This window comes from Solanum lycopersicum, chromosome 9, assembly GCF_036512215.1.
Source record: "Solanum lycopersicum chromosome 9, SLM_r2.1".
Classification (NCBI taxonomy): domain Eukaryota; kingdom Viridiplantae; phylum Streptophyta; class Magnoliopsida; order Solanales; family Solanaceae; genus Solanum; species Solanum lycopersicum.
The window spans coordinates 60691589-60705716 of NC_090808.1; the positions used below are offsets into that span (position 1 = coordinate 60691589).

Below are 14128 nucleotides of genomic sequence, written 5' to 3' on the forward strand. Positions count from 1 at the left end.
CACCCCCAATACTCATCCCATGTTAACCCGTGGCAAAGCCGGTATCTTTAAACCCAAAACCTTTCAGGCTACCATACTACCAAATACACCCCTTCCCGATAGTGAACCAACAACCTACCCTGTTGCCTCAAAAAATGCTTATTGGCGTCATGCTATGGATGACGAGTTTAAGGCTTTGACTGATCAGAAAACTTATGTTCTTGTATCTAAGCCCCATGGGCGGCACCCAGTGGGCTGTAAATGGGTATACAAAATTAAACACAATGCAGATGGTAGTATTTCCAGGTACAAGGCTCGTTTGGTTGCTAAAGGCTACAATCAGGAATATGGGCTTGATTACTCCGAGACATTCAGTCCTATTATTCGGCATGAAACCATTCGCCTGGTACTGTCACTCGTCGTGCGCAACAATTGGCTCATCAATCAGTTGGATGTTTCCAATGCTTTTCTTCATGGCGTGCTTGATGAAACTATCTACATGACGCAACCACCGGGCTATGTTGATCCCCGCTTCCCTCAACATGTTTGCAAACTCCAGAAGTCTCTGTATGGGCTCAAGCAAGCCCCCTGTGCTTGGTACACACGTCTGAAAACGTTCCTCCAGGGACTCAGCTTCACGTGTTGCGTACACGACACGAGTTTGTTTACTCGACATTCAGCACACGGTACAGTCATTCTTCTTGTCTATGTAGATGATATCATTATTACAGGCTCTACTGCAGCTCTCATTCAGGATGTCACTCGAGCTATGCATACTACCTTCAAAATGAAGGACCTTGGCCTGTTACATTATTTTTTGGGAATGGAGGTTTCTCGGACAAGCAGCGGCTTGTTTCTTCATCAGTCAAAATATGCTCGAAATCTGTTGCAGAAAGCTGGACTGGAAAAATGCACCAGTCAACCAACACCGATGGCAATCTCTTCGTCTACGAATGGAGCCGACACCCCCTTTGCCGATATCACCCACTTCCGCAGCCTCATTGGGGCTCTACAGTATCTGGCCATTACCCGTCGTGACATCCAGTTTGCTGTCAACCGAGTTGTTCAGCGCATGCATCAACCAAGTGAACATGATTACCATTGTCTAAAACGCATTCTCAGGTACATTTTTGGCACTCTTGGTCGTGGTTTACTCATTCGACCCGGGGACTTGGAGCTTCGGGGTTTCTCAGATTCAGATTGGGCGAATATAAAAATGACAGAAAATCTACATCGGGGTTTCTCATTTTTTTGGGGCCGAACCTGATCTCCTGGTGTACAAAAAAACAACCCAAGTTCTCTCGGTCCTCGACTGAAGCTGAATACCGCGCCCTTGCTCTTCTTGCTGCTGAGACCATGTGGGTCACATATGTTCTTCGAACTTCGCCACTCACACTGTTCCTGCTCTCTATTGTGACAACAAATCAACCATCTGTATGGCCAAGAATTCCGTCCTACACACCAGAATGAAGCATGTTGATATCAATTGTCTCTTTGTTCGCGATGAAGTTCAGGCCGCACCATGACTGTGCAGTATGTACCCACTGAAGAACAACCGGCTGATATTCTCACCAAGCCTCTCCCGAGCCGACAACACGATTACCTCAGTTCCAAGCTTCCGTTCGCTTCCGCTCAGCTCAGCTTGAGGGGGGATAATAACAGAAAGTATTAAATAAATAGTATTAAATAATATTAGTATTTACTGTGTACTAATCCTAGTCCTATTAGGATTAGTACTCCTTCCTATATCTCCTATATATATCTCCCATGTATTTCCTTATTAGGTTAACATTTTAATACAATCAATATTCCTTCATAAATCATCCTTTAAACCTATAATATTGACTTAAATTCAAACTTGTAAGCCTAAAATGTTGACTTTAGTCAAACTTTTCATTTTTAAAAATAAAATTGTCTCTAAAATATACTTGATCACCTCGAGAATCACGTCAACCATTTCTGCAGGTCACAAATAACATAAATGTAATCACAAGTAGACCATCCGCAATGTAAAACTTATATTTCGAAAGCTAAATTATTTCCTTTACAAAGTAGAGTTTGTTTCTTTTAAGAGACAAAAGATCAAAGGAGAATTGAATTCACTTTTTTGACAATATGTGTCATGAATTAGAACAATTTTAATTTTTTCAAAAATTTCAAATTATATACCTAGTTCTAAGGAATATAATAAAAATAATTTTGTTTTTTAAGATGGAAACAATTAAAAATAGGCCCACACAGTTGTGATTAGATAAGTCTCTACCATATATGGATCCAAATTCACATGAATTTGAGGGGACACATGTCCTTCATATTCTAATTCTCTATGATATGTTGCTCCAATTAGAGAAAAATAGTAACTCTAAGAGAAATTGGAAATTCTAAAAGACAAATGTAACTTTTTTTAGTTTTTAAATACCAAAAAAAAAAAAAAAAAAAAGAGGTCTTGTACGTTACTTAGTAGTCAAATGAATCAAAACAAAATTCATGATCTCATGACTCAAATAGTCAAAATTTTAAGAAAAAATAAAATAAGGTCATGATTTCTTCCTATCTTTTTAAAACCTTAATTGTAGATAGTGGTGGATTACAATAAAATTACGAATTTGATATATTTATTCAATAATTTTTCTCAGACCTAGTTATTTGTCATATCCTAACATTCAGAAACTATAAATCTAAAATATATACATAAGAAAACGTGGAATTATTTACAAAATTATTTATTAGTAATTCCTAACTAATATGTCTTTAAGAAGCTCCTAAATGATTAATATTTTCTTATAATATGTCCCTAATCCATAGCTTGAAATTAACATGAAATTCTAAGGGCATGTTTGAATTAGCTTATAAAAGGTAACTTACAAGTCAAAAGTTAAAAATCATAAATAGATGGTATTCTACTTCTGATTTATTTTATAACTTTTTTTTGGCTTAAAAATAAGTACTTAAATCCACTTTATAACCTTTACAAACACCTCCAAAACTAATAAGTTACTTATAAGTCAAAAACACATAAAAATATGTTAATTCAAATAGGCACTGATTATTTAGCTATGAAATTTTATCTGTTACTAATATTTTGTTTTCTGATAGCAATTGAATCAATATCTAATAATACAGTTTTTTTTTCCTAGAAAATTATTTCGATGCGAAAAAATTGACCATTATAAAAAAAGTGAAAATGAAAAAGATAGAAAAAATGTAAGTGTTTTGCTTATTATAGATCATGCAAAAAGATGAAATGTATTTGCATGGAGCAATAATGCCTTTTTATATGACAGAAGATGGGGAAGTACTGCATGAGAGAATCTAGTAATAGAAGAACCCGTGAAGAAGCTAAATGGGCCCTTTTTATTATTATTATTATTATTATTATTATTATTATTATTATTATTATTATTATTATTATTATTTATCACCAATCAATATGATATATGATAATAATAATAATAATATTATGATACTACTATCCACCTCAATGAATGTTGCATACTCAATTGGAAATTATTACATCTTCCATATTTTTTTCAAAAGTGCAATACTGAGATATGGTAATCATAACCTCACAAGAGTTACTTTTAACTCTTTAAAACAAAAAAAATAATTTATATTTAGTAGTATAAACTTTTAGAAGTAGACGCGTCTTGAATAACATATATGATTCAACATCTAGGGGTATTCTGGTCTTTTTCTATGCGATACACATGCTCTTCGTTGCTTGATAAATATCTTCTTCTCGCATATGTATACATAAATATATAAATCATGAATTTTATGTATATAATTAAAGTATATCCATGTATATCGGTTAAGAAAAGTAAAGTGGAAATCCAACTTATTATTTGTGCAATTAAAGATCCCAAGTTAAAATGAAAAAAAAAATGTAGACAATGAAGAAGAAGAAGACGAGCTAAAAAATATATATATTTAGTAGCAATATATTTTTCTTTTAACAACAATATTTTTATGGCAATTGGATTAAGGTCATTGAATTCAAAATTACTTTATCCTTTAGCGACATTTATATAGATATTATTGAGCATATTGATTATAAATATTATATTTATTATTGTGATTAGATATAATATAACGAATAAATTATATTATCGTTGGCCAAATATTCTCTACATGTAGTGAGATAAAATTTTTATGAAATTATTTTATTTTTTTATTTCAGTTAATAATGTTAGTTATAATTGGTCCTGTCATTACCAAACTGGCCTGTGCTAACTAAAAATGATTAGCACACAAATCGCTTGATTTGAAACTAAGAATGAACATAAATGATCATTTCCAATTATTCAGAAAATATTTTGATTTTTTTTCCCAAAAGAACAAAACACATAAACATGGAACTTTAACAATAATTCTACCAAGCAGAACTTATTATTTTCAGCCATGTAATAAGAACGCTAATTTCAAGATTTAATTAATTTAAAAATTCGAAGTTTAAGATGGTTCATTATATATGAGTTATTTGAATCAAGGATTTTATGAAAATAATTATTTAATTCTTAGTGTGTGTATTTTTTTATTTTATTTTTCAAGTTCATATATAAAAGTTATACTAGATATATTATTGTTGCTAGATGGAAATAAAAATAATAATACATGAAATTTTGAGGTGTTTTTAAGGTTTGAACAATTGTCCTTTTTTTTTTAGTTAATTTTTGGACTATGAATTAAATACAAGATCTAATTTAACAGGCTTGGTATGGATCCTTGGGAAACCACACATTTGTGAGGGTAAAAAAATATTCTCGATCCATGAATACGCACACATTAGGTCGAACAGTAGAATTTCGAATAAAGAATGTGCAGATCTAGGAGGTTGTGGATTGGATTATAAATCTCTTACATCAATGAGCAGATATAATCACGAGCTCCTTAATTATAAGGTCCGAACAATTCTCTTCTCTTTAAGCTTTAAGCCAATTTTTATTTGTAAATTATGCTCAAGAACTAAAAATAAAAACCTTAATATATAAAAATTTCAGTGGTAATATACACTACCTAGGATCACTAATCGATGTGTACCATAAAGTTGCATATCTTTAAAATAAATTTATATTTTATAACATAGAAGAATTAAAATTGATTTATTAATTTAAGAAACTAGGTATGTCTCTTACTAGGAGGATCAAATAAAATAAAAGGCATGAAACGACAGAATTTGAAAAGAAAAAGAGAAAAGAAAAAAGGTTTCATCAGTATATATCATTGGAAACAAGAAATATTCCTTCCCCTTTCAATTATTTTTCTTAAAAGTTTTTCGATTTTAATTTTCTACGTAATATATTTAAGATTATAAAATTAAATAATATTTTAATACATTTTACATATATCCAATATAATATCATAAAATTTAAAACTATCTTGTATTTTCTTAAGTTTTGTATTAAATTAAATCCGATAAATGAATTAAAATGTCAGATGTAATGAAAAAGTTTTGTATCAAGAAATAATGATTAAAGAATGTGCAAAAAAAATTAGAAGGAATATTAATTACTGTTTCTTGAAAGCTAAATTTCTCAAGTGATCATGACAAAAGAGAATGCTGCATTTAACAAACTTACATCAATACAACAGTACTAATATATGCTTTTAATAAATATGAAAAAAAATAATTACATCAATCATTTGCTACACTTGAAAACAGAAAATTGCAAAATAAAAAGAAGACGTCAAACACTTTTAAATATATGTATATATTGAAATCTCAATATGTTATATATAATATAATAATGGAATAGTTTTAAATGTGGTATTTTATGTATACACATTTTTTTTTCCTTTTGCAATCTAGATAGTTTCATTCAAATTGAGAGAGATTTAGAAGGTAGGGACTATAACAATTTAAAAAATCAATTTAACTAAACCTCTTAAACTAATTTTAATCAGTGAATATAATATACATATTCATATATAATATGTGTATAATTGTATATAATTAATAAAAAATGCATATATTATACAACAACAATAACATATTATGTATATACAGTCACATAATTACTTTTTGAAAGGATAGAGTATGCACAAACCTTATAATTATCTTGTCGAGTAGAGAAATTATTTATGAAAAAGAAAAACACAATATTGTAAAGACACAAGCAATAGCAAAACAAAAAAAAATATAAACATATCAAAACAATAAATGATAAACCTGATCGACTAATTCACGTAATTCCCTAATAAAAAGGTGATTACTAATTACACCTCGACAAAACTTTACTTAATATTTTTGTCTTAATATTCAATCATGATGATTTAGGCCTAGTGGCCCGTGGGGTTATAATATATAGAGAATATTTATTTAATTCGATCGTTGTGTATGATAATATTCAGACTTTATATACTTTATTAAGTGCTATCACCTTTAATTTGCCTTTTTAGTAGCACCAATATCATGCATATACCAATATTATTCTCAACCTTTTTTATAAGCTTCTCAATTCTCCTTAATATATTTATTAGTATCATTTATAAATTATATCTAATATTATATTATTATTCAAAATCAAAACTCTTTATAGTATTTGGGTGTTTCATAACAGGTAAAAAGACAGTGAAAATGTCCGACTCAAAGTTTACAAGAAAATAATAAAAATAGAAAGTCTAGTTGAAATTTAGAAAAAATAAAATTATATTTATATTATATTAATTGTTTGGTACAGTTTACTTTTTCCTAGTTTCCTTACTTTCCGATACTTTAAAAAAAAATTATCTTATTTTATATTTTTACAATGATAAAAAAAATAAAATTAAAGATGAACAATATATCTTGATATATAATAAAATCCATAGCCAATCTTTTTAGTAATGAATTAAATAAAATATATTATAAAAAAATCGTATTAGTTATGTACTATGTTTAGCAACATAAATTTTATAGCTAATTTTTTTTTCATATTTTATACTAACACATAAAATAGTAAAATTAATAATCTGTAAGTCTAAAACAAGTTATATTATATTAAAGTATATAAGTTAAATTCAATTTTTTATTTATTTCTAAATATGTTTCTGACCTTCAAATTTTTTTTCCAAATTTTAGTCTGCCATAGTAATCATCACGTTCTGTAAACTGTACAAAAATTTTTTTTTATCTACTGTTGATAATTTCCTTCGATGGTTCCCTGTATTATTTGCATAAATAGATAGATTGATAGCTACAAAAAAGAGGAGTATTTGGTAACTTGGTGGGGTATAGCAATGTTGAATAATCAAGTGGGGTCGATATTTTTTTTAAAAAAATTATATGATATTATTTTATTTTAAAAAAAAATTAATTAATTTTTTTAGAAGGATTAATAGTATGATCACTTATACTTTATTAGTTAATCGGATATAAGTTGATGGAGGTTGAAGTTGAGCAAGAAACTTTCTTACATTTAAAATAATTTACTCTTTTGTTTTATTTCGATTTAACATGGAGTTTTGAAAAAGTATATAGAAATTTTTTAATTTAATGATGTAAAATTAAAAATATACTAAATATATTAAAATGTATTCTAATTTTATTGTCTTAAGCATGTCACATGTAAAGTTAAAATTACAGAATTTCGAAATGGACTAAAAAAAAGCAGAAAAAATATGTTGAAACAGAGAGAAGACATAATAACTTTTAGATATTTATTTTAACTTTACAGCATATACAAATGTCTATGACTTATTTTAGCCTATAAAATTTAAAAATTATTCTTTTAAAAAATATTTATGTATTCAATCAAATATCGTCAAATAAATTGAAACAAAATTTTTAAATATTTATTTTACTCTTAATAAGATCATTACATCATACATAAATATTTTTTAATAACTTATTTAAACTATAAATTTTAAAAACTTTTCTCGTTGAGAAAAAATTCATATTCACTCCAATACCGCCACGTAAATCGAAAAAAAGAGAGAGGCTATATATCAAGAAGTACTACTTATAAACCAAACCTATTGTCCAATATTCTCTTCTCTTTCCTTACATTTTTGCTCTGAACAAACTATGTATCCATTGTTATAAGATAGTGACTTTTGAGAATCATCATCATCTTCATACTTCACAAAACAATTCTTTAATTTCTTCTTCTTTCTATTTTTATTTTTAATCTCTATTTTTTATTTTTTTAATTATTATTATTGGCTTTATTTTATTTTTTTTACTCTAAGAAATTATAATTACAACTAGCTTAATGTAAATTGTGAGTGCCACTTGTTTTACTTCAAAACAAAATTAATGCTTAGTTGTTCTGTTAATTTTATCCAGAATTTGGATTATATGTATCTGAATTAATTTTGTTTGGTTCAATAAAAACCAAAGGTTGTTACAAGCTAAAGTAGGTGTTAGATTTGTATTTATTAAAAAATTGTTAGTATATAAGTATGTATAATGAAGAAGATATAAGGAACAAACAAATATATCATCAGAACACCGGTTGCTTTATTTTCTCTGAAGAATCAACTAGTGTTTTTTCTTCTATGGCTCAAAACATGGTTTCGAATCACAATCATCACGAACAACCACCGAAGATCAAGAAGAAGAGAAATCTCCCTGGAAATCCTGGTACTTTAACATTTAATCTACATTCCCCCCCTTTTTTTAGTGTATCACGGTGGTTCTGGGCGCGATTTGTATGTACCTCGATTGTTTCGCCGGTCGTATCTGTTATCAGCCCAAGTGTCGAGTAACTGCATTTTTTGTTAATTGAAGCATCTATAGATGGAAAAGAATCATTTATTGTTTTTTTTCATCGCGATTGAAATTTTAATCTATTTTTCGCCGGCAGATGGAAAAAAAGAATTTTTTGTATATACATAACCTAGATTGATTTTTTTTGTGTGTGTGTGTGTTGTGGGCGATTTAAATCTTGGTACCTCATGATTTTCCGGGGCCGTTAGGTGTAAAAATGAAAAATGATGTATAACCTCAATTGATGTTTTTTTTGTGTGTGTCGTGAGCGATTTAAATCTTGATACCTCATGATTTTCCGGCGCCGCTAGGTGTAAAAATGAAAAATGATATATAACCTAAATTGATTTTTTTATTTTTGTCTCCGCCGCGATTTGAATTTGATTTTTCATCGGTCGATGAAAAAAAAAAAGAATTATACACATAACTTAGATTGATTTATCTTTTTTTTTTGTTTGAGCAATTTAAATCTTGATATCTCATAATCTTTTACCTCTATGTGCAAAAATGAAAAATTATACATATAGCCTAGGTTGATTTTTTTTTCATTTTTGTCTCGGTCGGATGCGATTTAAATCTGAATTTTACTGGTCGGCGTAAAAAATAGAAAAAAAATCATACATAACCTTAGATTGATTATTTTTTTTCCTTTTGTAATATCGATTAGCATTTCAAATCTTGATATCTCATGATTTTTCACCGCTAGGTGCACAAAAAAAATGTTAACATACATAACCTAGATTGATTTTTTTAATTTTACTTCTCAATTGTAACTTAAATCTTGATATCTCATGATTTTCAGCGTTAGGTGCACTAAATTTTAATGTTTGTACATACATAACCTAGATTGATTTTTTTTTTAATTATGTGTGTTTCATACAAATTAAATTAAATGTTGATTGTTTGTTATATGTAACAGATCCAGATGCTGAAGTGGTAGCTTTGTCACCAAAGACTCTTTTGGCTACAAATAGGTTTGTTTGTGAGATTTGTAACAAAGGGTTTCAAAGGGATCAAAATCTTCAACTTCATAGGAGGGGTCACAATCTTCCATGGAAATTGAAGCAAAGGACTAACAAAGAAAACAAGAAAAAAGCTTATGTTTGCCCTGAGCCAACATGTGTTCATCATCATCCTTCTAGGGCACTTGGTGATCTCACTGGAATTAAGAAGCATTTTTGTAGAAAACATGGTGAGAAAAAATGGAAATGTGACAAATGTTCCAAGATTTATGCTGTTCAATCTGACTGGAAAGCTCACTCTAAAACTTGTGGAACAAAGGAGTATAGATGTGACTGTGGTACCCTCTTTGCCAGGTAACACACGGATTTAATTTATGTATACTGACATAAGTTATATTACTCGATCGATAATATTTTTTGAACTTTCTATGAAGTGTTGCATGTATATTTCTTATGTCGCTTGATAATATTTTTGTCTTTCTATGAAATGTTACATGTATTTTTATTTTATTTTTTTGTGTGTGTATATGTCTTATGTCACTTGATTATATTTTTTGAAAAGGAGTTAAATGTTAGATGTATTTGTGTAAGGCTAAATCTTTCTTTGTTTTAACAAAATTTGTGATGTCATATACTGAGTTGGGATGTGTTTGTTTGTATTTGGAGTACTTAGTTTTTGTTTTGTGGCTGTTTTTACACAAGAGTAGTGTGAACACTGAATAGAGTGTATGTTTTTCTTTTCTTTCTTAATTTTAGGTTGAAAAAATAAAAAATAAAATAAAATTTGTTGTGGCAGGTAGCTAGTGTAGAAACGGACACAAATAAATACAAATAGTCCTTGTTGACTGTTGACAGAGGGATATATCTAACAAGGAAAATTAAATACATTTTTTTCCTCTATATTTCTTGAAACATGCCAAGGGTTTAGATTTACTTGATTTTATTTTTTTAATATTTAAAATGCCAAAAAAATCAGGATTTTACGTTACTTTTTTTGGAAAACGTTTAATTTTGACTTGTAAAAATGTCATAATTGGTCTAGCAAATGATATCCTATAAGTAAAGTCAGAGTTAAAAAAAATTTCATCCATGCCTTTTTAATCGAGCTTATCACATCAAACTTACTTTGTGCGATTTACGTATGAGTGTGGTAGCTCTGAGTTTTGTGGGGTTTCAAGTTTTTTTTTTCCCCATAAAATATGATAATACTGTAGTGATATCCTAAAAACAATCAAGAAAAAGATTGAATGCTTTCTTGTGACTTATGGTCGAGAATCTTGAAACTCTTCTTGTTTTTCAAAACTTTCAATGGAGGGTATCATTATTCACTTGGCAGATACCCTGTGTACTTCTGAAGTCATCATAGCTACTGATTAATGTATATTAATTCATATATTCAGTAACAGATTCAGAATTTTCAGTAATTTTTTAAAAAATATATATAGTGTCCGAGACTTGAGTGAGCCCTTCGCGACCCCTAGATTTGCCCATGTGTGCATCAGTGTATATATATTAAAAAGAGTTTAATTTTTATACATTATCCTATACTATATATTACTATATATAGTATGAATTAATTAAATCCAATTTTAAAAAGTGTGTTGGGTGGATTAGTGCATGTTGTGCATGAGAGCTCAAATTTCAAAAAAAGACTTTTTAGGTGAGGCTATATGTTATGTCTTGGCCAATTTTTTAATGTATTTTTTTGCTATGCTTTTGCATGCAATTGTTAAAACATCAGTCAACTGTCTTGTCTTTATCCCTCCTTTTTTCTCTCTTACTCACAACAATCATAACCATTATTCTATCATTACATACTTTTAATTTTGACTCCATTTTTATGTGATTTTTTTTTTTTTACCTTTTATCAAAGTTTTGTGACATATCTCCCATAACGCATGCACAATTCTATCTTTTTAGTTTGGTGTCCCAAAGATAAAGCCTTTTATCTTTTTTGTAAATCAAGAAAAAGTATTTATGGTGCATATATTTCATGGGGGGAATCCTATACTAATTAAATGAATGTCATGCTTAGTTTTTTCTATTTGCAAAATGGAGTGAAGTAATAGTGATGTATATGCATAAAGGATAAGCTTATTTATTAATCTTGTTGATGACTCTATGATTCTTGATCCTATTTGTTTTGATGTTTCGAATAATTAGTAAGGAACACTAATGAATCAAATCTTCACGTCTACCTTCAAATAGTTTAATCTCTAGTCGATATCATTGTCATTCAAGATAAATTCAGACTTTAAATTTAATGAGTTTGGCTCTGTATTAGTGTACTCATCTATTTGAGTCAAAGATAATGAATTTGAATTACATCATTGAATATTGTGCTAGTTTCTTCCTTAATGTATTTCTTTTTTTCTTACTAATTCTAATAAATTTACTTGAATTGAGGATCTATGTGAAATAATTTTTTCATTCTACGATTAGTTGAATATGTTTGATGTTGTGTTAGTTTTTTCACTTCTTATTGATTTTGAAATATCTATTTGAATCGGGTATCCATCTGAGATGGCTATAAGACTGTGTACATATTGCCCTTTCCTGTTTTCCATGGTGCTTATTTGCATCGAGGAACCGTTGTGTATCTATAGCTATAAGACTCTGTACATATTGGCTTTCTTTGTTTTTCGTGGTGAAATTATATTGAATATGTTAGACGGTGTTGTATTGAATGTTTGTGTTACTGCAAAATGGATTTGGCAGGAAGGACAGTTTTGTGACTCACAGGGCATTTTGCGATGCTTTGGCTGAAGAAAGTGCCAGGCTCTCAGCTAACTCAGGTCTCATGCATCGAGCCGCCGCTACTTCCACCATTGCTAACTCAGCTGCCATCGCCGATGAACCCAATTTCCATCTCGACCAATCATCGGTCTTCCCTTTCCCGGCCAACCAGCGCCATTTCGCCAACCCTCCTCCTCCACAGCTGCCAATCTCCGCCGCTGCTACTGGGGTGACAACCCATATCTCCCTCAACCCATGGGAACCCCAAATTCCTTTGAACCCAAACCATACCCATGAAGAAAACCACCACCAAATCACCCACCCTGTTCCAATCAAGACTGAATCCATTCACTTCCCAATTTCATCATCCCTTCCATTTTACCATGACCAGCATTACCCAGTTTTCCATAGGGGTTCTTTCTCCATCCCATCCCCTCAGCTTGCCGCCACCGCATTGCTCCAGAGAGCAACTACTATGGGAACAAACTCCACTGTGAATCACGTGAACTCAACCATGGCTCATCTAAACAGAGGCACTCTCACTCACGTGACACCCAATGGTTTTCTCAGTTTCGGATCTGAAAACATACCAGGCAATTGGCAGAAACGGGACAATCTGACTAGGGATTTCCTGGGTTTGACTGGAGATCATCATCATCACCATGATCATGATGATTCTTCTTCCTCAGCTGGTGGTGTTGGTGGTGGTGGTGGTGGAGGGCAAGTTCTGCCGACGAATGGGAATGTGGGTAATGGGCTGCTGCTATCATATGGTGGAAATAGAATGCAGGACTTTCAACAAACACTTTATGAGCGTGACAATTCGGTGTTGAAGCATCATCCATTGGGCTTTGGTTTTGCTGGTGCTGGAGCTGGAGCTGGTGCTGCTGCTGACAGTACAACAGGAACATGGGGAGATTGCTGATGAAAGAAGGTGCTATGAATGGGTGAATTTGCAGAGTTATCTTTATCAGGAACAGAGGAAGAAAGGGACTAGCAACAAGCTGCAACCAAAAAAAAACAAAAAAAAAAGTAGAAAAAGAAAAAAAAAACAATGAAAATAGGATCTTTTAGTGTTTTTTTTTTTAGTTTGCAAGAACCATTTTGAATCTTTTTTTTTTCTGTTTTAGTTTTTTCACCTTTACTATGGATATGGTACTTTTAAAAAATTATCTAAGTTTTTTTTTCCGGATATTATTACTTTTCGTTTTTTGTTTATCGTAATTGCATTTTTTATCAGAACAGGAAAGCATGGAGGGCGAAAATTAAGTTCGAAGGTTAAGTAGTTAAATATTTTTGTATTTTGTGCAGGAGAAGTCGAGGGAAAACTTCCTCTACGCATCTTATTATAAGTGTTTTTACTATACGTTATTTCACTTATTATTTTGTTGTTATAGTATCATATTTCGATTTTTTTCTTATTTGTTTATTGAAAGTTTATTAAAAATATTTTTTTATCAAAGGATTGAATAGTCGAGTGTTTTCGCGCTTTATGTTCGAAAAAATTAGAGGAATAACTTCCTCTACGCTTTTTAGTAGTAGTATTATATATAGTAAGTATATGTTAAGTATATGTTGTTGCTTTTCTTTAAAGTGTATTCTTATCTTTTCTTTCGCTCATTCTTTTATTGTCATTTGATTCCTTTTTCCATTAATAAAGTCGAAGGTTTATCGGAGATATTTTTTTTTTAATTGCTGTGAGGGCTTTCAACCCTCTTTTATCCTTTTTTTTTCTTTGTATTGTTCTCATTAATGTATGCAA

General features: G+C 30.2%; 1 protein-coding gene across 1 annotated transcript; it reads left to right on the forward strand.

Annotated features, from left to right (window-relative positions):
* Window positions 1-7932: 7932 nt before the first annotated feature.
* Window positions 7933-13558, forward strand: LOC101266449 (protein indeterminate-domain 12). Its single transcript, XM_004247152.5, has 3 exons — window positions 7933-8542; window positions 9588-9984; window positions 12349-13558. Exons 1-3 carry the CDS (start codon window positions 8362-8364, stop codon window positions 13289-13291), a joined length of 1521 nt encoding a protein of 506 aa, XP_004247200.1. The 5' UTR covers window positions 7933-8361; the 3' UTR covers window positions 13292-13558.
* The last annotated feature ends 570 nt before the right edge of the window (window positions 13559-14128 follow it).